Source organism: Empidonax traillii, unplaced genomic scaffold (genome assembly GCF_003031625.1).
Source record: "Empidonax traillii isolate 1590-97213 ecotype Southwest subspecies unplaced genomic scaffold, ASM303162v1 scaffold87:size1256882, whole genome shotgun sequence".
Lineage (NCBI taxonomy): Eukaryota > Metazoa > Chordata > Aves > Passeriformes > Tyrannidae > Empidonax > Empidonax traillii.
Genome location: NW_020955280.1, coordinates 1 through 25,250, shown reverse-complemented (window position 1 = coordinate 25,250; position 25,250 = coordinate 1). Strand labels below are relative to the sequence as shown.

At 50.5% G+C, this 25,250-nt stretch overlaps 1 protein-coding gene across 3 annotated transcripts; it reads left to right on the top strand.

The window, feature by feature from the left end:
- The first annotated feature begins 508 nt into the window (after positions 1-508).
- Positions 509-23,476, top strand: DRD2 (dopamine receptor D2). 3 transcript variants are annotated; one of them, XM_027881315.1, is made up of 9 exons: positions 509-538; positions 1,696-1,811; positions 16,522-16,834; positions 19,180-19,289; positions 19,793-19,929; positions 20,418-20,608; positions 21,747-21,833; positions 22,459-22,798; positions 23,267-23,476. In XM_027881315.1, exons 3-9 carry the CDS (start codon positions 16,553-16,555, stop codon positions 23,458-23,460), a joined length of 1,341 nt encoding a protein of 446 aa, XP_027737116.1. In that variant the 5' UTR covers positions 509-538; positions 1,696-1,811; positions 16,522-16,552; the 3' UTR covers positions 23,461-23,476. The 3 variants fall into 3 exon arrangements, with proteins under 3 accessions (XP_027737116.1, XP_027737115.1, XP_027737117.1); XM_027881314.1 differs by lacking the exon at positions 509-538 and having other exon boundaries at positions 1,681-1,811; XM_027881316.1 differs by lacking the exons at positions 509-538; positions 21,747-21,833 and having other exon boundaries at positions 1,681-1,811.
- Positions 23,477-25,250: the final 1,774 nt, after the last annotated feature.

The window sequence follows — 25,250 nt, the reverse complement described above, 5'->3', positions numbered from 1 at the left end:
CAGTGTGTGTACACACAACAATTTGGGTATGCAGCACCCCATAGGGGTCAGGAGTTTGGGTTTTCACTATCAGGAAAGGCTGAAAGCACCATTTGAGATTCACTCCTTTGAAGAAAATTCTGCAGAAATTGAATATCTTTAAAACCTAACCACAGAGATGGGTTTCTTCCTGTTTTCTATTTGTCTAGTGCTATTTGGTAAGATGAAAAACACATTCAGAAAAGATATCAAGCCATTTCGGGGGGGGGGGGGGTGGAAGAAAAAAATCTTTCTTAGGAAACACTTCAAATTATGGACTGCTAATGCTTTGAGAGTGAGGCAATCTCAAGGATATTAAACTCTAAGAAGATATTAAAATACTGCAGCAGCAGCTACGCTTTGAGGAAATGGTTTCTCTCGGTATTTGAATTGCAAAGAGAATCTCTTTCCCATTACCGAGTGTTTAAACACGGAGCCCCGCTGAGCTCTCAGCCCGGGCGCTCAGCAAATCCCCAAATCCCCGGGACGTGCTGGGACTCGGGGCCGGGGAGGGATGCAGGTGAGTGATGCGCCTCCCTGGCAGTGCCCTGTTCCTCTGCACAGGAGGTGTGCGAGCCGCTGACACGGGGAACAACAGCTACACTCGGCTTCCTCAGAAATTCCTGCTTTCCTGCCTCAACCGGGGGTCACTCCGCGTTTTCCCCGTGAAACCCTCCGGCTGCGCAGAGGCAGAGGCAGACTTGGAGCTCAGAGGGTGCCCGGCGTTCCAGGAACGAGTAGCGCATCCCCGGCAGAGCATCCCGGGAGGAGCATCCCGGAAAGAGCATCCCGGGAAGAGCATCCCGGCAGAGCATCCCAGGAGGAGCATCCCGGCGGAGCATCCCGGGAGGAGCATCCTGGGAAGAGCATCCCGGGAAGAGCATCCCGGGAGGATCATCCCGGCAGAGCATCCCGGCAGAGCATCCCGGGAGGAGCATCCCGGGAAGAGCATCCCGGGAAGAGCATCCCGGGAGGAGCATCCCCGGGCTCACCTTGCAGTGCGTGCGCAGGGCAGGGCAGGACGGCCGGGAGGGGAAGGGCTCGTTCCCCCCGCGGGTCCCTCGGGCTGGGAGCCTCTCCCTCCTGCCCCCGGGGCCCCTCGGAGCCCCTCCCCTCCCTCCCGGACCCGGCGCTGTCCCATTCCCGCTGCTGGAGCCGGTCCCGCGTTCCTGGCGCTGGAGCCGCCCGTCCCCGCCCGCGGGAGCCGGAGGGATCCGGGGGAGGAAACTTGGCCCCCTCCCCTCCCAACTCCCTCCCTCCCTCCCAGCATCAGGCGAGGCGGAGAGGGAAGCGCTGCGGGAATTTCGCAGCCCGCGGGCAGCCGAGGGAGCCGGAGTGGGAACAGGTTGTTGGGATCGCGCCGCGGGAGGAGGAAGGGGCGGCTCTGAGCGCCAGCTCGGCCAAGTCTGCGCTCCGGGAGATGATGGAGATGGAGACGGAGCCGCTGCCGCTCCAGCCGGCGATGCGCTGAGCGAGGTGGACAGCGATTCCCTGCCGAAATCGCCTCTTCCCGGGAAGCTGAGCCGCCTCCTGAGCTCCTGAAGTTCCAGCAGTCGCCAGCTCAGCCTGGGGTTACACAAGTTCCACCTGCTCCAGTGCCGGTGGGCCGGGATCAGGCAGGTGATTCTTTCTCTTTTTTGCTCCTCTGCTCGTGGGTGAACGCTGAACACCAAAAAGTCTGCTGGAAGGCCCCAGAGAGCTTGGGAAAAGCCACGGTGGAGAGTTGTGGTGTTTTGGATTTATTTGGCACAAAGTGCTCGCACCTCTGCTCGAGGGATTCGTATGGCTTGAAGGTAAGAGATAACGTGATGATGCTTTTCCTCCAGAAGTGCAAATGTTGTGAATAAGGGAATACAGAGAACAGTGGCTGCTGTGATCACCACTGCCTAGAGATGTAAAGAAAGACAGGAGAAAAAGGAAAATATTTGTCATTGTACCAAAAGACCCATTAAGCTGTTCTCTTCTCCAACAGAATAGGTGAAAGCGAGTTTTCAAATTGAAGAAGTCAGGCTGCCTTATTTCTTATTTCATCTAAACCACTCAGTGCAAGTCAACAAACAGCTGTTATTGTATGCTAAAGAGGCATTTAGAGTTGCTAAGAAGCTGGGTTCATTTTTAGAAGTTTGATGCTTAACACTGCTCTCACACAGACACAATGGAGGGAGAGTGACAGGGAGAGCTGGAGGAGGAGGATGTGTAGAGAGGATATAATGTAGGTACATTCCACTTCCCCAGGGAACAAGACTGTTCAGGCAAATTGTCTGAGGGAAAACACTCTTTTTTCTTGCACAACATTCAATTTTTTACACCTGGTAAAGCAAAACTCGTGTCCCTTCCAGTTTCCTTCTGAGCACAACCCCTGAACAGCCTCTCCTGGTGAAGGGGGGGAGATCTGTCCCCTTTTCCTGAAGAAGCTCTGGGAGGAACCCTTTCAGGAACACTGCTCTGAATGTTGCAAGTAGATTTTGTGCGAGGCTTACAGCCACCTTTGTGCATGAGGGATGTCTGAACCCTTCCTGTTGGTATATTAATATTTTTTTTTTACACTGCCCTCCAGCTCTAAGTTTTACCCAGCTTTTTGAAAGCAGTGAAAAGTGGGGCTTTAGGGCAGGGAATCAGGCACCAGGGTGGCTGGAGTATTTTTGGTCCAGGTTGTTGTCTGTGGGTTGTCTCTACACAGATAACACATCCTCACTTGTTAATTCTCAGGGAATTAATTCCTGAGGAACACAAATCACTGTTCTTCAAGGAGAGCTCACAGGAAAGAAGAAAAATAACTGGGTTGTTTTATAAATAACCAGCCTCAAGATTGTAATAAAACTGGTCAAATGGGTTACAAGTCACCGTGGGTTGGGTTTCCTACGTGCTCTGTGTTCCATGGAATTGTTCTTTGAACACAAGGAATTGGGGACTCACAACCCCGTGACTGTGGGGTTTTATCTCTCTCGAAGTAAAAGTCCATTAATTGCTTGTAGCAATCTAGGAAAAAAAAAACCTCTTGACAATACTTCTGGCTCCATCAGATAAGTGTACAGAGCGCTGCACTTGCTGTTTTCCCACCGCTGAACTTCCCTGCTGCAGAAATTCTGTGACACCCAAACCTTTCCTCTTTTACTACTGAGCAGAGTTTTTGTAAAAGCACTTGGATTTGTGTGATAACCCCCTGGTTATCTTTTCCTTGCATGGAAGAGTGCATGGCATGACAGGGAAATATGCTGGGGAGAGAAGAGCAGGTTTCAAATCTCCTGGCTTCAGGGAGTGATGTGTGACCGCTCAGCAGGCTGGGGACACCCGGTGTGGGGTGCACTGCTGGTGACATGGACTGTACCCACACCCAGACAGCCCCTCCCGGTGACATTTTGCTTCTGTGCCACTCTCACACTCTGGATTTGGGTGAGAGCAGTGGTCACACAGTGTCCCTCCCTCCTGCCCACCCTGGCACTGCCCCCGCCGAGGGCAGCAGGTTCCATCAGCCCAACCTGCCAGGCTGGGGTGATTTCTGCGTGCCCTGCTCTCAGAGGGGAGGCACAGCTGGACATGCACTCACTCTGCAGCCCTGCCTGTGTGCAGGGGCTCACAGATTGCACTCCAATCTCCTCCAGCTTGGCTGGAGTGGGAGACACCTGCCTGGCAAAAATACTCAGCTTTTCCTCTAATGGCACTTCATTGCTGGTTCAGTGTGTTCCCCCCATCCTCCCTCGGGCTGTGCCACCATCAGCAAAGGCTCCAGGCCCTGGGCAGGGGTAGCACAGCTTACAAACCTGCTGGGAAATGCAGCTGGAACAGAACAGCCCTGTTCTGCAGCCTGGCTGCAGGGTCTGCACGGAGCAGTGAGGACCTGTGACTAAGCTGTTCCCCCTCAATGGCACAGGCTCAGCACAAAAAGTACGATTGCCTGGGTGTTCTTCTGCTAAAATCCATCCTCTGTGTTAAATCAGCAAATCTCCACCCTCCCATCCTCTGTTTCACTAGAACTTCAGAATTCAAAATCAAGCTTACAGAATCACAGACTATCCTGAGATGGAAGGCACTCACGAGGATCATCCAGTCCAACAATCCCAGCCTGTCCCTGAGAGCCTTGTCCAAAGCCTCCTGGAGCTCTGGCAGCCTTGAGGCCGTGCCCACTGCCCTGGGGAGCCTGGGCAGTGGAATTGTTCTCTGAGGCTGCCTCTGGAACTGCAGGGAGTATCTGGATGGAAACAAAAGTCGAGCTTCCTTCAGAAGAAAGCAGAATTCCACGTTACTTGGAAGACTTTGGACACTCGTTTCCACTGTGTGAAAGAAGCCGTGGAAGGAGCCCCTGAGCCCCAATCCTGGCTCTGCAGAGCTGAGATCCCAGTGCCAGCAGATACAGTGCAGGCAGTGTGTCCACATTCAGCTGGAAAGCTGCTGGCCACGGGATGGCTGGAGGCAAAACGCTCCCCAGGTGACCCAGGTTCAAGGAGACGGCAGGGAGTTTCCATTCTGAGGGAAAGAATTCCAGTGATGGTTAATAAAGGCATAGGAAGCACCCTGGCCCAGTGAGCAGTTGGATGGAGGGAGATTATTTGCAAAAATATCGTATATATTGCTCCATTTTTAGACTCTTGCCCAGGCAGTGGCTTTTGGGCACCGCTGGATGAAAGGTACCAGACTGGTAGATCTTTGCCTGACCCCTCAGGGTTATTTTTTAAAGGCTACAGGAGAAGAAAATACTGTGGGATCGATATTAAAATGTGCTAAGGTCTGGAACACAGGGAGGAAAGGTTTTGGAAGATTTGCCTGGGATCAAACTTCACTGTATTTATCAAATAAAAACTTTCAGTAGCTCTGTTTGCTTTGGCCAACTCCTGAGATTGGAGCAGAGACCTATCAGCTTGTGCCAGGGCACTGCTAAAGAGGCTCTCTGGGAAAGGGGGAGGCAATTGTTTAAGTCCTGTCAGATGCATCATCCCTTGTGCTGTTACAAAACCAACCTATATTCAATCTGAAATGATTGCTAATAACTATTAACTCCTCTACCAATTGTTCCACTTCAATCATGTTTTCTTTTGCTGTCCTTCACCTGGGTATTTTTAGCATTATAATTTATTTTCCTTTTAAGATGTGACTGTGTGTTCAGTTGCTGCTTCTCTGTACATCCCTCCCAATTATCCTGGTGGGTATTTTTCTCTCACCCCCCCTAGGATGGGTTTATTTCTGGTTTACTCTTCCCTGTTGGTTTCCATGTGGTTATGTGGGAGGCTGCACTTTCTTTATCAAAGCAGAGAGCCATGATTAGTCCATTCAGAAAATGTAAATGCAGCCTTATGTGTTCTGTGGAGCTGGGGAAAGAGAGACTGTGAGGAGCAATAAATCTGGCAATAATGGAACACAACACTGAGCCCTGCAGGTCGGCCTGGATGAGCTCAGTGATGTCCACACTTCACATTTCTAGTGGAGCTAAATAAACACTGTGCTGCTGCTGGGGAGAGCTAATCACAGGGCAAGGCAGTCCTGCTGAACTCAGGGAAATCTCTGCCACTGTGCTGCACGTTCACTTGGATTTGTGGCTCCTTCCTCTCCGTGTTCCATCATTTATCCCGAATTTCAGGCTCTGCACCCTCAGCTGTTCCCGCCTGAGATGTCCCAGGATCTGCAAACACTTACTAGTTGATAAGTACTATATGTATTTGATTTTGCTCCCTGCTTCAGGTTGCCAACTGCTAAGGCTGGGGATGGATCAGCAAAATCAACACTATTGAGGATGCTCTGTGCAATCTGCAGCTTTAGAGAGAAATGAACTCTTCACCAGCAGCTCAGGTTTTTCAATCATCTCCCCTGAATGCTGCAGCTGAGACACTGTACCAGACAACTTAGAGCTATTACCTAAAACACTGCACCTTGCAAATTACTTGGCTAAACGGAATCCTATTTTGATTGTCTCAGGCAATCAGGAGCTTCAGCAAATCAGGAGCCTGTTGGCAGCAGACCCTGTCTGACCCCTGGCACCCCCGTGCCTGCACAGGTCATACTGTGCATATTTGTATGGCAGTCAACAAAAAAAATGTGGTTATCTATGGGATTACTGAGGTCTGGAGTTGGATTCCCAACCTTTGAATCTATTTTCTCTGGTGGCCAGGCCAGGCAAGAGCACTTTTTAAATTACAGCCTGGGAGCCCAGTTGAGAGGGGACAGGGCACCTCCAGGCAGCCTGGCGGCCTTGAGACATTTACACTCAGGTTCAGGAGGTGAATTTTAGTCACTCACGTTTGAAAAGCTACAATTTATGAATTTAAGAAGCGTTAAAAATAGGAACAACACCCATCCTTCTCCCCCTCACATAAATATATTATTGAACAGAAAGAATCACCCATGTCCCAGTACATGAGTCATCCCTCACCCCCAGGAGGTTCTGGGCACTCTAAAAACGTGGTTGTGACTACTAAAACAGTAGTTATAATAACTCCTCCAGGAATACTCCATCCCACCATGACTGAATGGTCTGGGCATGTGTAAGCTCCTTATTTGCACTTTCTGACTGTAAGAATTAGAGGGGTTTTCATTATCTTACTAACTAGGGACTCAAAAAGTCAACATCAGAATCCCCATGTGAGTAGAGTCCTAAATATCCTTGTGATTGGTTTATTTTCATTTGTGAAGCAGGTGTCTCCAGCTGCTTGTGATGCAGGACTGGCCCCTGGCAGGGTAAGCTGTCCTGGCCCCTGGCATTCCCCCTGTGGCACTGTGCCCGTGGTTTGTGTTAAAGGCATGTGGAGGGATCAGTAAGTGCTCTGCAGGACATGGTGTCACTCTGGGAATCCCAAAGGTGGCTCGAGGGGCACAAACAACTTCTGAGCGAGATCAGAGGAATTTGGGCCGTTTTTACTGTCCGTGGTGCAAAGGGAAGGGTGCACAGAGAGCAACTTTGGTGGGGGGAGGCAACACCCTTAAAATGCCTTATTGTGATCCCCCCAATCCCAGTGTGGGTCTTGCAGGGCTGGAAGAACCAGGGCTGGCTGAAAACTCCAGAACCATTCCCTCTGACAGTCCAAGCACATCAGTATTTTCCAGAAAGCAGCTGCTTTTCTCACCCATTTTCTTTCCTTCTCCCCCCCCTCACCCAACACAAATTCAATGATTTCTCTGCTGACACATTTTGCTCAGCTGCAAACACTCTGGGTCCAGAGCTGCTGACAGAGGTTAATGTTCCCAGACAGGAGATCGTTTCTGTCACTGGCATTTTACCATCCCCTCGTTCCACACCACTGGCAGAGTCCAAATATTCCTTCCAGAGTACAGACGTGCACTTCCTTTGGAAGGTGTTTTACTAATGAAAGGAGAAATCCATGTGCAATTATTCATTATGTAGGAGGATGTTTGTCTACATCTGATGTCTAGTTCTTCGCAGTTGCCTTTGTCATCCTTTCCAAGTGTTATTTTTATTTATCTGGAGATTTTTTTGTTTTTTTCTTCTCTCAGTGTGAAGGAAGAATCAATTAGGAAATTACAACTCCAAGAGCAAATGACAGGAAGGGATAATATTAAAGTTAAGATACTTTGGGGCTGCATTTTGCAGTTCAGTTTATCGTTGAATTTCGGGTTGAGGAGGCTTCACAATCACCCCCAGCAAACCTCAGGGTAAGAGACATTGTAGAGACAGTAAACACAAAAAAGAATGATAAAAAAAAAGTAACAGGCAAAGAAACAATACAGCAAAGCAATTACTAAATCTGTGCAGGAGATAGCTCAATAACTTGGATGTGTCCATCAGCATTCGGTGTTCCCACAAAGATATTACTGCAAGACCTTAATGTGTCAGATGTGACAACACAGGGACCACTGAGAATGTGTCTGATTTCTGCTGTGAGTGAAAAATCAAAGGTACAGGCAGCAACAGCAGGCCATGATTGCAGAACAAATCACATCTCTTACACACAGTGATTTGGCTTCTTTTTCCTGGAGAGAAGCACAGGCTCGAGGAGGGGACCTGTGTTTGTGGGATGAGCACGTAAAAGAGAGTGTTTATTGTTATTATCTGTGCCTGCAGGAGGTTTTTCTTGGACTTTGGGGCTTGTTTCACCTTTAGCGAGTCAGGCACCCGTGTTCAGATCCTGCACAGTTTGCTTTCAGTCTCCTGCTCCCCCTGATTTATATTGCTGATGAATTAATCAGCCCCTGAAGACAGCGCTGGGTTCAGCCCTGCCTTACCTTCCACAGTAACTGGTGCCCAGCGCTCCCTAATTAAAAACATTAGTGCCCCTTGCTTCATCTGAAAGAGAATCTGGTGCCTGCCCAACAGGGGGGAATATTCATGGCTTTCTGGAGCCCTGGTAATGACTCTGGGCTGGGAAGTGCTCGGTTCTTTGGGCAGAACCAGCCCAAACCCCTCAATCTGGCAACAGGCTGGAGACCTGGGAGTCCTGGCTGTTCTTGGGCTGTGATCCACACATGTGCTGTACTTAGACTTCAGGATGCTAATGAGTGAATTTTAATGAAGGCCTGTGGGAGAAGTTCAGCTCAGTGCCTTCTGCCTGGTGAAAACAAGCAGGACAGATAAAACCTTAAACCCCTTTTCTGATGCCTTAGCTCAGGGATGGGCAAAACAGCCAGGAAATCTCCTGGGGAACGAGGTGGAAGTGAAACCCTCGCACCATCATGATTTCACTGGACATGGGGAGGACTTAAAACGTAGTTTAAGACCCCTCTGCATCAGCCAAACACTTCCAAAGGCCAGGCAGAGAAAAATATACCCCTAAATGCACAGACAAAACCACAGGGTAACCATGTGAACATCTCCCTTGAGGAAACCAGGATAAAACCCCTGAAATCTCTCAGCTGGTGAAGGGTTCCAGGAGGAACAATCAGAACCAGGTGGCCAGCCTAGAAAGCTGAGGAGCAAGTAAAAACACTCAGTTCTTTAGCCCTCAAACACCTCAAACACCAGCAGGAGGAAGGCCAGCTCCTCTTCCTCCCCTCTGTCGCCGTGAAGGGCACATCAGGGCAGGGCTGGGGAGCTTTGGGAATGCTGGGAGCACAGGAGCTGCATCTCTGGGGCAGGAGCACGAGGGAACACTTGACTCCCGTGACCCTGGGGAGGGATGTGCTGGTGAGTCAGGCCGGGCAGCGCGGGGGGCTCTCTGATCCCAGCTGACACCCCGTGTCACTTTGCATCTCTCATTAGCTCAGACAAAAGGCTGGGGGGAAGAGATGCCTGGCTCCTTCCGAGTCTGCCTCCCTGCTGGATGTTCCAAGGGGAGTGACTGCCTTCCCTTCCCCAGGGAAAAAGGAGGGGTGAGCCAGGAGTCACAGCACCAGCACCACGGGGTGGGGGGGACATCCATTCCAGCCTCTGGAATGTCATTGACAGCAGAAAATGGATCCTGTCGGGGGTTCCAGCAGCCTGGGGGGCTCCATGGGGGGGGGGAGATGGAACAGAGGGGGGACACGATGGTGGAGCAGCATGGGAATGGAAAGACAAACCAGGGAGGAATCCCATATTGCAGATGGAAAAGGTAACGGAGCGTTCTGTGTGTCTGGAAGCCACTCAAGAAGGTCAGAGCAAGGAGTTCAGGCAGACACTTGTCTTGGAATGGCCATGGGGCAGAGCAGGGACTCTGCAAGTCCTTTCCAGCTCTGTGCCCACAACAACAGATGCTGCTCTCCAGAAGCTGCTGATCCAGCACCATTCCTGCGTGGCTGAGCACCCAGTCTGGGGGAGGAGATGTGAAGGGACAGGTCCAGAGCTAGAGGTGCCTTCCCCAGCTCACATTCTGCCTGCAGAGATGGCAGAGGTGGGTGTTGGAAGCCAGGATTTAAGCTGAGTGGTTGAGCTGATTTAGGTCGGGGATTAAACGATTAAAGATCATTAGGATCTGGAATTTGAGGAGCAGGGAGCCTCCCGTGTGCCTGCAGCCTGGGGCTCATCCCTTCACCTCCAGGGACAGGGCAGTGATTCATTTAATTCCTTTAATGCTTTCCTGAGGTTTTCAAGGCAGGGAAGTGGCACTGGGAGAAAGGGGCATCATGTGAGTGCTGTGCTGATTGACACAGAGCTCTTCAAGGGGACCTGGTGGCAAATATCAGCCATGGGTGGGTTGGGGCAAACTCCCACAAATCGGAGGGAAAGGGGGAAGAGAACCCTCCTCTGGAACTCACCTCTTCTGGCAAACATTTTTGCAAACAAGCTCAGGGATAGGAGTGGCAGTGAAAAGAGCAGATGTTCGGTGAGTGCTGGATGGCAGAAGGGGAGGGCAAATATTTGAGCACTTCAATCTGAATTATTATTATTTACTTTTAATAAAGTGTGGCTGAAGGACTCAGAGCTAAAGTATCCTTGCACTAGGTGCTGCATAAACATGGGAAGCCTCAATGGAGAGGGGAGGAAAAAGGTTCATTCAACTCAGGAATTAACACAGTCTATTTCTGCAATTAAATTGTTGCACTCCTCAAATGCCAAGAACTGAAACGTACAGTGAACATTAAACAGATGAAACCAAATACTAAAAAAAATAATTAAAAAAAAATCCTTCAACATTTGCCACTTTTTAACCAGTACTTGCAAGTAAATATTTTGCTCAGATTTCAGCCAGTTCTGTACACAACAGAGGGGGAGGGGAAATGAGGAGAGTCACCGTTTTCAGTTCCTCAAAAATCATAAATTATCTCTAGGACTGATTAAAGGTTCTTTGCAGACACTGGTGGATGATCTCAAACACAGAACAAATTCTAAGGGAATACAGATCACCAGCATTCACGAAGCTGGGAATTTATTGGATTAATCAGAGGCTCAGATCTAGTCATGGAGATTTGGCATTAGGATACAGATAAAAGAATTAAGGGAAAAAAAATAGCTTTTGCACAGAACAGGATGTTGGGTCTGTGGTAATGCAATATTTAATAAGAACCAATATCTTCTGAGCAGAAGAGCTGTCTCTGACAGTGACCCTTCCACAGACCAGGTAGCTCCAACCTGGCCTTGGACACTTCCAGGGATGGGGAGTCCACAATGAAGTATTGTTTATTTTCAAGGGTTTTTTTTCTCTTTCTGACATGAGATGTTTTAACAGGTTTGATATCCTGAGAGAGCCTGAAAAGCTCATTTATGAATCAACTAACCAAACAAATGAAACAACAATAAACCAACCCACCACAAACTTGCCTTGCCAAACTTACTGGTTTTGACTGTTGGACATACTGGAAGGAGAAAACGTTAAAATTGGAGAATTCCAAGTAATTTCTGATAGAAGCACCAACAGCACAGTTGGGGAACTGAGAGATCTTGAGGTCAAAAGCCTCAGAGCATCCGAGTTAAAGCCAGGGCTTGGCCTCGCAGTTCTGGGGTCACAAGGCAGTGACACGGTCCCCTCACCCCTTCCCACAGCAAGGGAACCCCCCTGTGCCTCCCAGAGACAGGAGCTCAGGCTGCTGAGCATCCCTGCACCCCCTGCCCCTGTGCTGCTGCTCGGGAATGGGGTGAATCACAGCCCAGGATTGGTGCAGAGCGCTCTGAACGAGGCGATTGTTGAGCAGAAAATATTGTGGCATCAGCAGGAGCGGCTCAAGTGGGTGACTCAGAGGGGTGGCAGGGGTGTATTATCCACAGAGCCCCTGCTAACAGCTCTGCTGAGCATGAGCAGGAGGAAATGCTGGGATCAGGTGCTTGACAGCACGCTCTGGGGGGACAGGAGAACAGTTAGGGGATCCAATGAGATGTTATGCAAAAGCAAGGGAAATGCAGGAATGCTTCTGAATCAGAAGTGAGCAATAAACTGTGGTTCATATCACTTTGGAATAGCAAAGGATCTGGAGGATGGGAGCCAGGAGGAAGGCAGGAGAGGAGGAAGCTCTTTAAGAGGCTTTTGGAAGGAGATGGTGGGCAGAGCTGTTGGATTGGACATGAAGGTTGCACAAGAGAATTCAGCCCTCCCAAAAGACTCAGTCTTGTCAGGACTTTTGTCTCTAATTCTGTCCCTGTGGGTGCAGAGGTGGCCAAGCCCCCTGCTGCTGTAATCCACTAGAGATGTACCACTAAGAGAACCCCAGGAGCCTGGAGAGCCAAGTTCTGCCAGTTCTGCCTCCTGACAGACACAGTCAGAGCTCAGAGCTGCCTCAGGTGTAATTACTGCCAGGCCCTCGTCAGTCATGGCTGTCACAGCCCTGCTCCATTTGCATGTACAACTCAGTGCCTGGGGGAGGCAGCTTTATTTAAAGCCACCAGGACTTTGCTGGGTGAGTTCTGGATCAGCTGCTCCTGGAAAGTCAGAGGCCAGGGCAGGTGGATGGGGTTTTTCACCAGGTCAAGAGAGAATTTACACTTTCCCCTAATTCCTGACCTTTCCTCCTCAGTGTGTGCAGACACTGTGCCCTGTGCAGACCTGGATGGGAAAGGAATCTCACTCCCTGCTGGTTGTTACACACCTTCCCTGCTCTCCAGAGATCCATGACCAGCAATTCAGAGACTGGATTAGCACTTCTGGGCTTACATGCAAAAAAAAACCAGTGAAACTACACCAGGAGGTGCTTTTCTTTGCACAAAACTCCTGAACAGGGATACAAAACAGCTCCTCAAACACACTTTCCCCTTCCCCTTCCCTTCCATCTCCTCCCCACTCCAAAAGGAGATGTTATTTCCCTCAATTGGAACATCTCAGTTGCATTCTCAGAGGAGCCCAGTAAACAGCATCAAGAAGCATCTTCAGGACAGAAGGGATGTCAGTTTGACAGCTTTCCTATGGCCCATTGATTCCAAAATTTCAGAGGAAAATGACAGCGCTGTGCTGTGCACATTCCACTCAGACATTGATTCCTGTGAAACAGAGAAGCCTTTGGAGAAAATCTGTCCCTGAGCAGCCTCCTCACACAGTCCTGGGCAGGACTCAGGAGCTGGTGGGTGCCTCTGGCATCAGGAAAAATCGATCTGGCAAGAACTGCAGGCAAAATCCCTGGGGAAAGGGAGGAGGAATCCGTTCTGAGGCTGCTGTGGAAGCTCTGCCATCGGGATGCTGGCACTGGTGGCTTTTGCTGCTGTTCTGCTGTTGGTGAACATCAAGTTCAGCCCCAAGCCAAGCAGTGTGACTGTGTCTGCAGCCCACAGGAAAGCTTGGGCCGTGGAAATTCACCCTGAGCTCCAGATTTCATGTTAAATTTGTTATGTCTGGGGCAGAACCTGAGGGAATTCCATACTGTTTCATGCAGAAGCAAAAGCTGACTGCGTGTTTCGGCAGCCAGGGCCAGATTAGCTCTGAAAGGCCACAAATCCTTCCCAAACAGAAAGCAGATGCTGCAGTGACACGAGTCACAGGGTGTGACACTCGCTCAGGATCAGGCCTGGGAGCATTTCACGCCTGAGGGTGTTAGCAAGCAGAGTAAAAACCCAAAGGAGTGCGACACCTTTGCTATTTCTGAGAGAGAGAAAGAAAAGACTGAATCAGGGCATCTCTGGCCAGGCACAGAACCAAGAGCAGAGCACAGCCAGGCTGCTGTTCACACACAGCTGAGCTGTGGGTATGAGTTTCTGCTGGAACTGCTCACCCTCCACTTCCCTGTCCCTGCATGGGAGAGCAAACTCCGCTTCTTGAACACACGTTCCGTGGCTCAGATCTCGCCAGGGAGACAAACGGGGTTTGTTGCTGCCAGTTGTGAACATCCCACGTCTGCCAGGGGGGATCTCGTGCTTGTTTGCCACAAATGCAATCAGGAGGAGCCAGGGAGAAACACCAGCACTGCAAACAAACATTTTCCAGTTTGCTCTCTGAGGAGAACAGGGAGCTGACAGCACAGGAGGGAGAACCTCTGGCTCTGCACTCCCAGCCTCCATCCTGGCTCCCTTCTCCCAGGATTTCCAGCAGCCAGATAGCAGATTCCCCCCAGCTGCTGTGCTTGAACAGGGCCCCTGAGGGAGGTTGCTGTGAAGGGGATCAGCACATTCCTGGTCCAGGGGGAGCAGCAGGGATGCTCTGGGGGTGCAGGGTGGGGATGCTGCTGCCTTCCTGGCAGCTGTGACCTTGCTGCTCTGTCCTGCCCTTGGCCTCTCAGCAAATCCATATCTGGATTAGCTCAGCCACGCTAAAACTCTGCGTGGACTCGGGGTGGGAATTAGAGTGGCTTTGCTGCAGTGAATTCATGGGGGGATCGGCTCCATCTCAGCCCCTGCCCCTGTCCCCATCCCGGGGCTCAGCTGGGAGGAACATTCAGGGTCAGGGAACCCCAACCAGGACAGTGCCGAGCCAGGGCTCTTTGCCCCTTTTCCCTGTCTCTGTGACCCCTTCCCTGTGCCCCCCCAGGAAATGCAGACACCTGGGCAAACACAGGGAAGAGCACTTGCTTTTCTAGCCGGCTCTTTAAGTGCTTCTTTCTTCTCTGCTGAGGAACTGTCAGCACTACAATGAAAAGTGCTCCTTTAAGCAGGACTGAGAGACTCACCAGACAGTCTAATGGCCACCAAAATGCTCCCAAATGATGCCAGTCCTGGAGAAAATAAGATTATTTGTCGGCCTGAAAACTCAAGCTCTCAAAAGTTAGGAATTATCAGAGTTGCCCATGTGATTGGAGTTTGTACCATGAGGATGTGTGCTGGACACAGCCTTTAATTGCATGGTCACACATTTTCAGTTTTTAAGTCTTGGTGGTTTAGTTCGCCTATTTCATGCAAAGTATTTGGGAATTATTTTCTGTTTCATTTCCCCAAATTAAAACTTTTTTTTTTCCCCCCTAAAAATAGAGACAACAAAATTTTTCATTTGTGCAACGTAAACGTAAATGGTTCCTCCAACTCCACCGCTGAGTTGTACCAGCCTGAAAAAGGGCTGGAGCTGCTGTTCCCTCCCCCTTGTCTCTGGCCTTTCCTGCATGAAGAACAATTCTGGTTTGAGACCTGCAGTCAGAGCTCTGAAGGAGCCAGGAGAGGCCCAGGGGGCTGATCCTGCACACATCAAACCATTCCACTCCTCTCATACTTTTAAGATACTTTTCCATCTTCCTGCTTTTTCCTCCCCCCCCCCAACCCTGCATTTTCTGCATGTTTCTGACTCCTCGAGATAGTTTTGCATTATCAAAGGGCAACAGGAGAAGAGAAAAAACTGTTGCTGTATTTAGCATTGATTTTTCCCCTTCACTCTGAGTCACAGAAGCTAACATTTAATTAATTTCTGACACTTTGACAGCTCCTAAGAAGACATTTGTAGAGCTATCAAGTGCCGCTGATAGCACTGTCAGACAGACACTTTTTGAATTATCAGCTATTAAGGACCCATATGCAACAAATTTCCAAGGATTATTATCCAAATTGTTCTCTGAATGAGAAAAGCACACAAGAGCTCAGTGAAACACAAAGAAACCATTGTTCCCAGGTGAATTTGATATTTGCAAATGTTTTGCTATTTTGATCACTTACGTGGTTTTAATAAATCGAATTCACTTTGTCTTTTGCGAGGAAGATTAAATGGCCTGGTTTTTGGGGTGGCTGAGAACATGGCCAGATTTTCCAGTCAGAGTGGTCTCTATGGAGATGCAGCTTGGGAAACGTGGAATGCTTTATCCTGGGGAGTGCTGAGCAGGGAACGAGGTCACAGAATCATTTAGGTTGGAAAAGACCCCCAAGACCATCAAGTCCAGTTGTCAGCCCATGGGCACCACCAAACCACGGCCTGAAGTACCACATCCACACATTTTCTGAACACTTCCAGGGGTGGTGACTGCATCTCTGCCCTGGAAAGCTGTGCCAGTGCTTCACAGCCCTCCCTGTGAACAAACTTCTCCTGATATCCAATCTGAACCTCCCCTGGTGCAAACTGAGTCCGTGTTGTCTCATCCTGTTCCCTCCTTCTCCCAGGGACCCTCCCTTCTTGAAGGGAAGAAGATCCCTTCAAGACCTCTCAAGCCAGAAACCCCCAAACCAAAGGAGCCAATATCTGTAGTTCCTTCTGAACAGCTCCTGCTTTTGCTCTTTGTTGGTGCTGATGTGGCAGAGGCAGCCCAGCCCAGCCCTGACTGCAAAACTGCTGCTGTCAACTTCTATTATTGTCACTATTTGGGTCTTGGGGTTTAAAATTTATTTATTTCACTGCTGGAGGGGGGGAAAAAAAAAGAGAAAAGGAAAAAAAGGAAAAGCAAAGGGAAATCAAAAAGCAGCTCAGCCCAGAGCCCCATGAAGCACATGGAAAATGAACAAAGTGGGCCATGGCATGTCTGCCCTGAGCTGTGCACACCTAGCAAGGAGCAGGGAATGGCAGGGGAGTCAGGGCAAGAATCCCAGGCATCCATGCCTGGATGGGCTGTGACACAGAGTTACTGACACCTCAAAAATCATAGAACACTCTGAGCTGGGAGGGACCACAGGGATCTCCAAATCCAGCTCTTAAGCGAGTGGCCCATACAGGGATTGGACCCACAGCCTCAGAAACCTGGGGGATGAGCTGGACATAGAAACCACCTCCTAGAATCCCTGCCTGCATCAGCTCATTCCCCCCAGGAATCCATTCCTGTGGTTCCATTTTTATTTCACGTGCTCACCTCTTGCCTGTCTTTCCAACCTCTCTGTGCCAGGGCGGAGCCGGAGCCTGGCACTCTGACCCCCATGGATCCCCTAAACCTCTCCTGGTACGAGGGTGACGTCGCTGACAGGAACTGGAGCAAGGCCCTGAACGCCTCCCACGCTGAGCAGAAGCCCCAGTACAACTACTATGCCATGCTGCTCACCCTCCTCATCTTCGTCATCGTCTTCGGCAACGTGCTGGTGTGCATGGCCGTGTCCAGGGAGCGCGCCCTGCAGACCACCACCAACTACCTGATCGTCAGCCTGGCCGTGGCAGACCTGCTGCTGGCCACCCTGGTCATGCCCTGGGTGGTCTATCTGGAGGTAGGAGGCTGGGAGGGGATGGAAATGGGCTGGGGTGTGACCTCCTGGGTTCCCCGAGTGCTCCCCCTCTCCAGGTTTCCCCTGGAGATGGATGTGAAAGCAGGTGGCAGGCTCCAAGCTCCGCTGCTGCCCAGAGGGATGAAGTGCCATCCAACTGCACTGGGGAGATTTTGGTTGGACACCTGGAGGAAATCCTTTCCAGAGAGAGGGATCAGACACTGGAACGGGCGGAGTCGCCGTCCCTGGAGGTGTTTGAGGGTGGATGTGGCACTCAGTGGTGGTGTTGGGTCAACCTGGTTGATTCTGTGATAAATGAGACCTTTAAACAGAGAGGTCAAGAGTGAAAGGCCCCAAATTTTATTCCCTCAAATCTACACAAGGATGAATGTGCAGCTACACCGCGGGTGTCCCGCTGGAACCACTTCAGATGTGCTGAGCTGGAAGGGACCCACGAGGATCAGCGAGCCCAGCAATCAAAAAAAATCTAAAAATTAGCAATCAAACCCCTGTTTCTGGAGGGCTGCAGGGATGAGAAGGGAGCTGTAGAAGTGGAGGGTAAATCCAGAGCTTTTATGTCACGATATATATCAGAGAAAATCCCAAGTGAGCTGCTTTTCACCCTGCTGCATTTGGCACACGGGTTTGGTACAAACCCAGGTTGAGTTTACAGTTAATTTTTCAGGCACACAATGATAACACAGAGAGCAGAGCAGGGGAAGGAGCCACTGTCAATGAGCCCATTAAGTACTAATGCAGAGCAAAACAAACCCACTGCCATGACATGGGCTGTCGAGAAAGCACAATACTAATTATCACTCGAGTTAATTATTGTTTTCCTGGCACTTAAAAAATGTAAAGCATCATGCATCTGCTAAAGCTTATTAACATGACCACAGGCTGGTTGTGAGTGCAGTCAGCGCCTCTGGGGCTGGTTCTGCCCTTCCATTCTGTTCCTCTGTTGCCACAGCCCATTTTCAGCAGAGGTTTATGCTGTAAGGAGCTCCTGCCCTCTCAGGCCCAGCTAGAAGAATCTCTCACACATTTTTCATTTAAAAGCCGTAAATGATGCAAAATCCTTTCGCCTTTCTGGGCTAACCTGCACAGGGGGTTGGTCAGGAATCACAGCTGCCCTGTTCTACCAAATAGGACGATTTTTCCCAGGCTTTGTGTCGCAAACTCGGGCAAAAACCAATATAAAGATGAAATGCTTAAAAAACTCCCCCCAAAAAACAGCCTTGATGCAAACAGATCTTCTACCTCCAGACTTCTGAGGTCTCTCCTCCATAAGTGAGAGCACCAAGAGAATCTGATCTTGCAGAGGTTTATAGCTGGCTGGAAACCTTTGCCTTTGGGCAAATTCTCATCAAAGTTACTGATGTAACTGTCTCTTAAGTGCTTTTTTAATCACTGAGTATTCATCTGTCACTCAGGCTTCAATGCAGTCATTCTCCCTTCTTTATGCTGCCTATGGTTATGTATATCAGAGCAGAAATAACTGAAGAATAGATATCTTATTCATTCTATTTTCAAATGCAGTAGGACTCTATTTTTATTAGAGGGAAATATACTTTTTTCATCACATGTCAAACACAGCAGTCCGAATAATTGCTATTAAACTTAATTGGCAAAGTTCAGTTTCAATAGCAAGAGAAGTGAGGAGAAAAAGGCTACTGGTGACTGGAAGCATTATCATTAGTCCTTTGTCTTTAGCACATCATGTAGAGTGTTAAAGGATTTTCACTCTGAATTAAAGTCAGTTTGTTCACCAAAATAAATAAATAAATAAATAAATAAATAAATAAATAAACAAATAAATAAATAAATAAATAATTATAAAGGCGAGGAATGTCTACCCTGATCTTACACTGAGGAAAGAGGGAAAGCTGTTTGTCTGCTGCTGACCTTTGCTGGGTATAATTGCAAAAAAAAAAAAAAAATGTCTAATGGAGAGCTGCAAGCACAATTAGAGGTGCTTGGGATTGATGTCAGTGTATGGTGCTTTGAAATGCTCCACAGAGCCTGTTCAAGCCCTGCCTCGTTCCCTCTGACTTCCAGGAGCCTTGAACTCCCTGATGTCACTGGAGCACGAGCCCGGGGTTGTCTCTGCCCTTTGGGCTGCCCAGACCAATACAGAGCAACAGGGTGGAACTGGGGAGGCTGAAATCCCACCAGCCCTTGGGGGAATGTCCTGAGGAACGGTTGGGATGGAGCAGAGAACCTCCTTTGAACCAGCAGAGCTCCAGCCACCCACCAGCACCTCTGTCTTTGTGCAGAGCTCTCCCTTTGGACCCTCTCAACAGCTCAGCCCCAGGGAGTTCTGTACCCACCCCCCTCTCTCTCTGCAGGTGGTTGGTGAGTGGAGGTTCAGTCGGATCCACTGTGATATCTTTGTGACCCTGGATGTCATGATGTGCACTGCCAGCATCCTCAACCTCTGTGCCATCAGCATAGACAGGTGAGGGCTCCCTGCCAGCAAGTCGTGTCAGAACCCAGGGGAGCAAAGTCACAGCCACCTCTACATGGGCTAATTTTACCTGTGACTCAGAGGCTTGAAAGTGGGGAGAGTGAGTGGTGTTGATGTCTTGAGCAATTTAGGGGATCTCTGTGGGCTCTGAGCAGGGATTCTGTCAGAAGACACAGAAACACCCATCTTGAGAAGGTGAATTAAACCCCCCGTGTATGTTTACATGGGTTTGGTCCTTCTGTTTGTATTCTGGGATGGTGGAACAGGCATCAGGGGGAAGGCAGCAGCTCAGAGTGGAAGGAAAATGCTGGGCTGGGCTCAGGCTGCTGCCTCCCACACCAGGGACTGCAGGTACCTCGTGGTATGGGAAATCTGGCCTGCCCTACACCCCCCCACTGGACCAAGCTGTCAGCCACAGGAGCTGGGTGGCATTGCCAGTTTGGCAGTGCTGGCAGGCTGACAGCAGGCTGGGTGTGTGTGTGTGTCCCCCCCAGGTACACAGCAGTGGCCATGCCCATGCTCTACAACACCCGCTACAGCTCCAAGCGCAGGGTCACCGTCATGATCGCCGTGGTCTGGGTGCTCTCCTTTGCCATCTCCTGCCCGCTCCTCTTTGGCCTCAACAACACAGGTGAGTGTTTTGCCACCTGCAGAGGGCTGCTGGCGCCTTCCTGGCGTTCCTGGGTCCCCAGGGAGCCCGCTGCTACCAGCCAGGAGTGGACACAGGGGTCAGGTTTATTGGGGTGTATCCAGCCCTGTTTAAGGTGTTTTCTACCAGTGTCATCCCATCTGTCAGCTGCTCCTGGGTCTGACTCATCTCGTGCTGTTCTAGACCAGTGTTTTAGACTCACCAGAACTGAGGTTATGTGGAAGTTCACACAGCGTCACCTTAACGTCTGTCCACTTACAAATTCGAAATCCCTCTCATATTAAAACATGCAAAAAAGGAAAGCCATGGGACAAAAACCTTCACGGAGGCGGGAGAAGAAAGGACTGGCAGTTCAGCCATCAGCTTCCTGGGAAGCCTGGGTTGGACCCAGCAGAGGTTCAGTGGCAGGGGAAGGCGGGAACCCCCTCCGAGCAGCAGAGCGAGCGATGCTGAACCCCTTTGTGTTCCAGATGCCAACGAGTGCATCATTGCCAACCCTGCCTTCGTGGTGTACTCCTCCATCGTGTCCTTCTACGTGCCCTTCATCGTCACCCTGCTGGTCTATGTGCAGATCTACCTCGTGCTGCGGCGCCGCAGGAAGCGCGTCAACACCAAGCGCAGCAGCCACGTCCTGGACTCGGACACGCAGGCCCCTCTCAAGGTAAAACTGCCCCTGGGCCCTGCTCTCAGCACTCCACACAGCCTTTCCCCTCCCTGCTCCACTCCCCAGAGTGCCTCCTCCTGTCCCCACGTGTCCCTGGCTGGAGCGGGTGAAGTGCTGGGTCGCAAAGGTGGATGCTGTGTCCTGTGCCAGGCTGGAGTGCCAGCTGCACACTCCGGGCTCCCAGCTGCTTCACAGGCCTCCCTGGATGCCAGGGGATGTTCCAGCAGCAGATCTGCTCTGGGAGCTGCTGCCTTAACCAGAGGGCATCTCCTCTGGCTCTGCTGGGTTCGGGTTGGGGTACCCCAAGAACACAAGCTGCACTGTTGTCTGAGGGGAAGAATCACAGAATGAAGGGGTGGTTTGGGTTGGAGGGACCTTAAAGCTCATCTCATTCCACTCCCTGCCACGGGCAGGGACACCTTCCACCAGCCCAGGTTGCTCCAAGCCCTGTCCAACCTGGTCTTGGACACTTCCAGGGATGGGGCAGCCACAGCTTCTCTGGGCAACCTGTGCCAGGGCCTCCTCACCCTCAGTGGGAAGGATTTCATCATAATATCTAATCTGAACCTGCCTTCTTCAGTTTAAAGCTATTCTCCCTTGTCCTATCACTCCCTGTGAAAAGCCCCTCTCCAGCTTTCTCGTAACCCCCAAGGTTCAGTGGAAATGGTTTGTGTGGTTGGGCTGCAAACCACGTCACTGGTACCAGCACCTCTGCAGGGAAACAGCCTCCCCAAGCTCTGCATGTATGAGTGGAGCCCAGCTGGGCAGGCTGGGTGTAAAACAGCTCTTTAAAACACTGCTCTGGCAGCACATGCAAAACAAACAGAGGCAATGTGTAGCCCCAGAGGCACCACCTCCAAACTGTGCTGCCTCAGGGCCACTGCCGTGTCAAGGAGAGGAGACAGGGACAGACAAACACCAGCAGATCTCTCTGAGAGGTTTCCTTCCTCTGGTGAAAAGCCCAAGGGGTAGTCACCCCCCATCACTGCTTCTCCAGAGTAGCTTTCCATCATCCTCACGCTGATTAATTCCTGCCTCGTGCCCTGTGTCTGTATTTCCACGTGCCTCCCCTACCAGCTTCCCTCCCCAACCCCTGTGTGCCTGTGTAACCTCTGAGCTGGTCCTTGCCCCTTAGGACAAATGCACTCATCCAGAAGACGTCAAGCTCTGCACAGTTATTGTGAAGTCCAATGGGAGCTTCCAAGTTAATAAGCGCAAAGTGGTGAGTGTTACAGAGAAGTGGTAGCTTTTCAGAGCGTTTAGCCTTCCCCCTCTCACCCCTCAGGACACACAGTTAATCTATGCAGGGGGGGAGAAAAATAAACTAAGAGCAAAGGTTGCCATTCAGTCTCACCATTTAAATATTCTTCCCATTCCTTGGAGTGAAGCAGGGGGTTTAAGAGGATAGAGTTCAAAAAGCCAGACTAATCTCACCTAAAGATCAGCTCTAAAAGCCACGGCATTTGAACATTTTGTGTCTTTGATTTCCTTCTCCTCTCTGTTACTTAAATCTTGGACTGCATTGGCTTTACTGGGCTTTGCTTGTTGGTTTCATTTTTATTTACTTGCATTCTGAAAACCTAACTAAAAGTCTCTGGGGAGTGGAGAAAGCATCTCTCTCATTTCTGAGCCTCTCTGTGCAATAAAGGAGAATCCTTCAGTCAAGTTCTGTCGCTCCCATCTACCCAAAATATCTGTAAACATTTCACAGCCCTTTCTCCAGGCATCATGTAGGGAGGGATTGACTGTTCTCCAGCATCATCCAGCTTCACTCTGTAAGGAATATTCCTTGCTCCTGTCTGTGTATTTATCTGTCTTTCTGTTGTGGACATTTGATTCTTGTCCAGGAGGCGGAGAGTCACATGGAGGAGATGGAAATGGAGATGGTGTCCAGCACCAGCCCCCCCGAGAAAACCACCTTCAAACCCGCAGCACCAGGTCACCACCAGCTGGTCGTGCCAGTTGCCTCTAACAGGGGCAACAACTCTACTTTGCAGACATCCCTCAACAGCCCTGGGAGAGTGGAGAAGAATGGACATGCCACAGAAACACACCACACAGCCAAGGTCTTCGAGATCCACTCCCTGCCCAACGGCAAGACGAGGAACTTCCTCAAGGCTGTGACCAGGAGGAAACTGTCCCAGCAGAAGGAGAAAAAGGCCACCCAGATGCTGGCCATCGTTCTTGGTGAGTGCCCTGGTGCTCCTGCAGGAATCCAGCCCCTGTCCAGGCCTGGGGCAGCCAGTCTGGATGTCCAGCACAGGCTATTCCAGCCCTCCATAGCAATGATTTCACTTGATATGTGGGATGTGCCCGTGGGAAGGGTCCCTCCTGCCCAGCCACGGGCAGTGCTGTACAAAGGGTTCAAAAGGTTCCCCTCTGTGGGGTGTCTGGGCTCCCAAAACACAGCTGGGTGCAGGGGCACAGCCCAGCAAGGAACTGGCACCCCAGAGGCCAGAGTTCCTGATGCATCTGCTCTAATTACATGAGCAGACTGGTCCTTTAGTCCCTGGATAGAACACAGACCACAAACAGCAGTTGTTCCTCGGGGAAGTATTTTCCCCTTGTACCCAAAAGGACCTCGCCGTCCTCAGCCTCAAAAATCAGTCCAGCTTTCAGCAGTCACAGCGTGCCTCTCTCCTTTCTCCCTCCCAGGTGTTTTCATCATCTGCTGGCTCCCCTTCTTCATCACCCACATCCTGAACATGCACTGCGATTGCAGCATCCCCCCGGCCATGTACAGCGCCTTTACATGGCTGGGCTACGTCAACAGCGCTGTCAACCCGATTATCTACACCACCTTCAACGTCGAGTTCCGCAAGGCTTTCATGAAGATCCTCCACTGCTAAGAGTCAAAAAAAAAAACAGCAGCAGCGCTTCTTTTTTTTTTAAGGGGAAAAAAAAAAAAAAAAAAAAAAAAAAAAAAAAAAAAAAGAGAAAGGAAGAAGAAAGGAGAAGAAGGAGAGAAGAAGGAGAGAAGAAGGAGAGAAGAAGGAGAGAAGAACCCCCTATGCCATTGGGGCAGCCGCGCAGGGGGCTGGGATGTGCCGGGCACGAGGCCCCGAGGGTGACAGCAGTGCCATGCCCACACCTCGGGGATGGTGGAGGTGGGAGGTTCCCTCACCCCCCGGGGTGACCTGTAGGACAGCGGTCCCACGAGGGCACTTTTCAGGGCTGCCCTCGCGCTGCGCTCAGAGCGGGAGCGAGAGCCGAGGCACGCTCACCCGATGATCCCTGCCTGTGGCCACCCAGCCGCGGGGGCGCTGGACACAGACAGCCTCAGAGCCACGGGGAGGTAGTGGTGGGTCACTCAACTCTCACCAAAGACAAGACCGTCTTTTCTGCTTCGCAGCAGGAGCCAGAAGCAGGCGGAGCTCCACGCAGCAGCTTTGCCTTCACCTCGAGCTGACTTACCCAGTGTTAGACTGCTGAAGCCTTCAGAAAAAAAAACCCCACACCAACACCTTAGGAGGTCCCCAAGAGGGTTCTGCCACCCACAGACTCAACCCTGCAGCAGTGTGAGCCTAAAAGCCACGGGCAGAAGGAATAAGGAGGGATCAGTCTCATGTCCAACCACTAAAACAGTATAAATATTAATAAACAGGAGGAATTACAGGAGCCCAAGCCAAAAAACAACAAACAAACAAAAAAAAGGAGATGGAGAGAGAAACTCGAGAAGTGGTAGCTTGCCTTGCATGGTGTACATCAAACAGGACACCCTCATGTCTCATCAGCAGCGATTTCTGCCCACCAGCATCTCATCTGCAGTCTCTCACCAGGAGTCCCAGGCCCGGTTGGAGTGGTGGCGTGGTGAATGTAGAAACCCTGGCAGAGGGTGCCAGGGGAACCCTGACCACCTCAGGTGGGAGCTGGAAGAAGTCAGCCAAGTCAGGTCTGGCTCTTCTCACCTAAATCAGGGGGCCACGGAGCCCAGGACCCCCTCGGGTCTGATTTGCCTCAGTCTCTCAGCAGAGAGTGCAGAATAACATTGTGCCTAATTTAAATTAACACTGAAGGAGATAAAACTGTGTGTTTTGGAGAAAGCCAGAATAAAACCCCCCAAGAAAGCCCCTTACCTGGACCAGCTCCTGTGTCCGAGTTGGACTCTGAACAGGTCTGGATGTTCCCAGCATCTCTTCCTCTCTGTTTTCCCATGGATTGTAGGAGTTGGAAACCCATAACAGCTGAATAACCCATTCCACCACGCTGAATCTGGCATTGCCCAATCCACACTGTACTTACTAATTGTACTCAGTTCACAGTCTACTTTGCAATATCTCTGTAAATAAAACACAGCAAGATGAATAAAACCACATGGAAACGGGCCTGGCTAGAGATTCCTGTAGGCTCTGGAGCAGCAGCTGATTGCAATAGCCATAATGCAGAGGCAGACTCCCTACCTGCTGTTTTCTGAAGATGCTAAAAACCCAACCCAGAGACCAATATAGTCCCCTTTCCCTCTATGCAGTTTGTGGAACATTCACATAATTTCTGCTTCAGAATAGATAAAGTTCAGTGCCAAGGGTTTCTCCAATCCCCTGGTTTTCCTGTGTTGCTAACAAAGCATTTCCCTGTGCTGGCAGGGGGTGTTCCAGCTCTGTAGCAGGAAGAGATTATGTCAAGCAGCTACAACCCATAA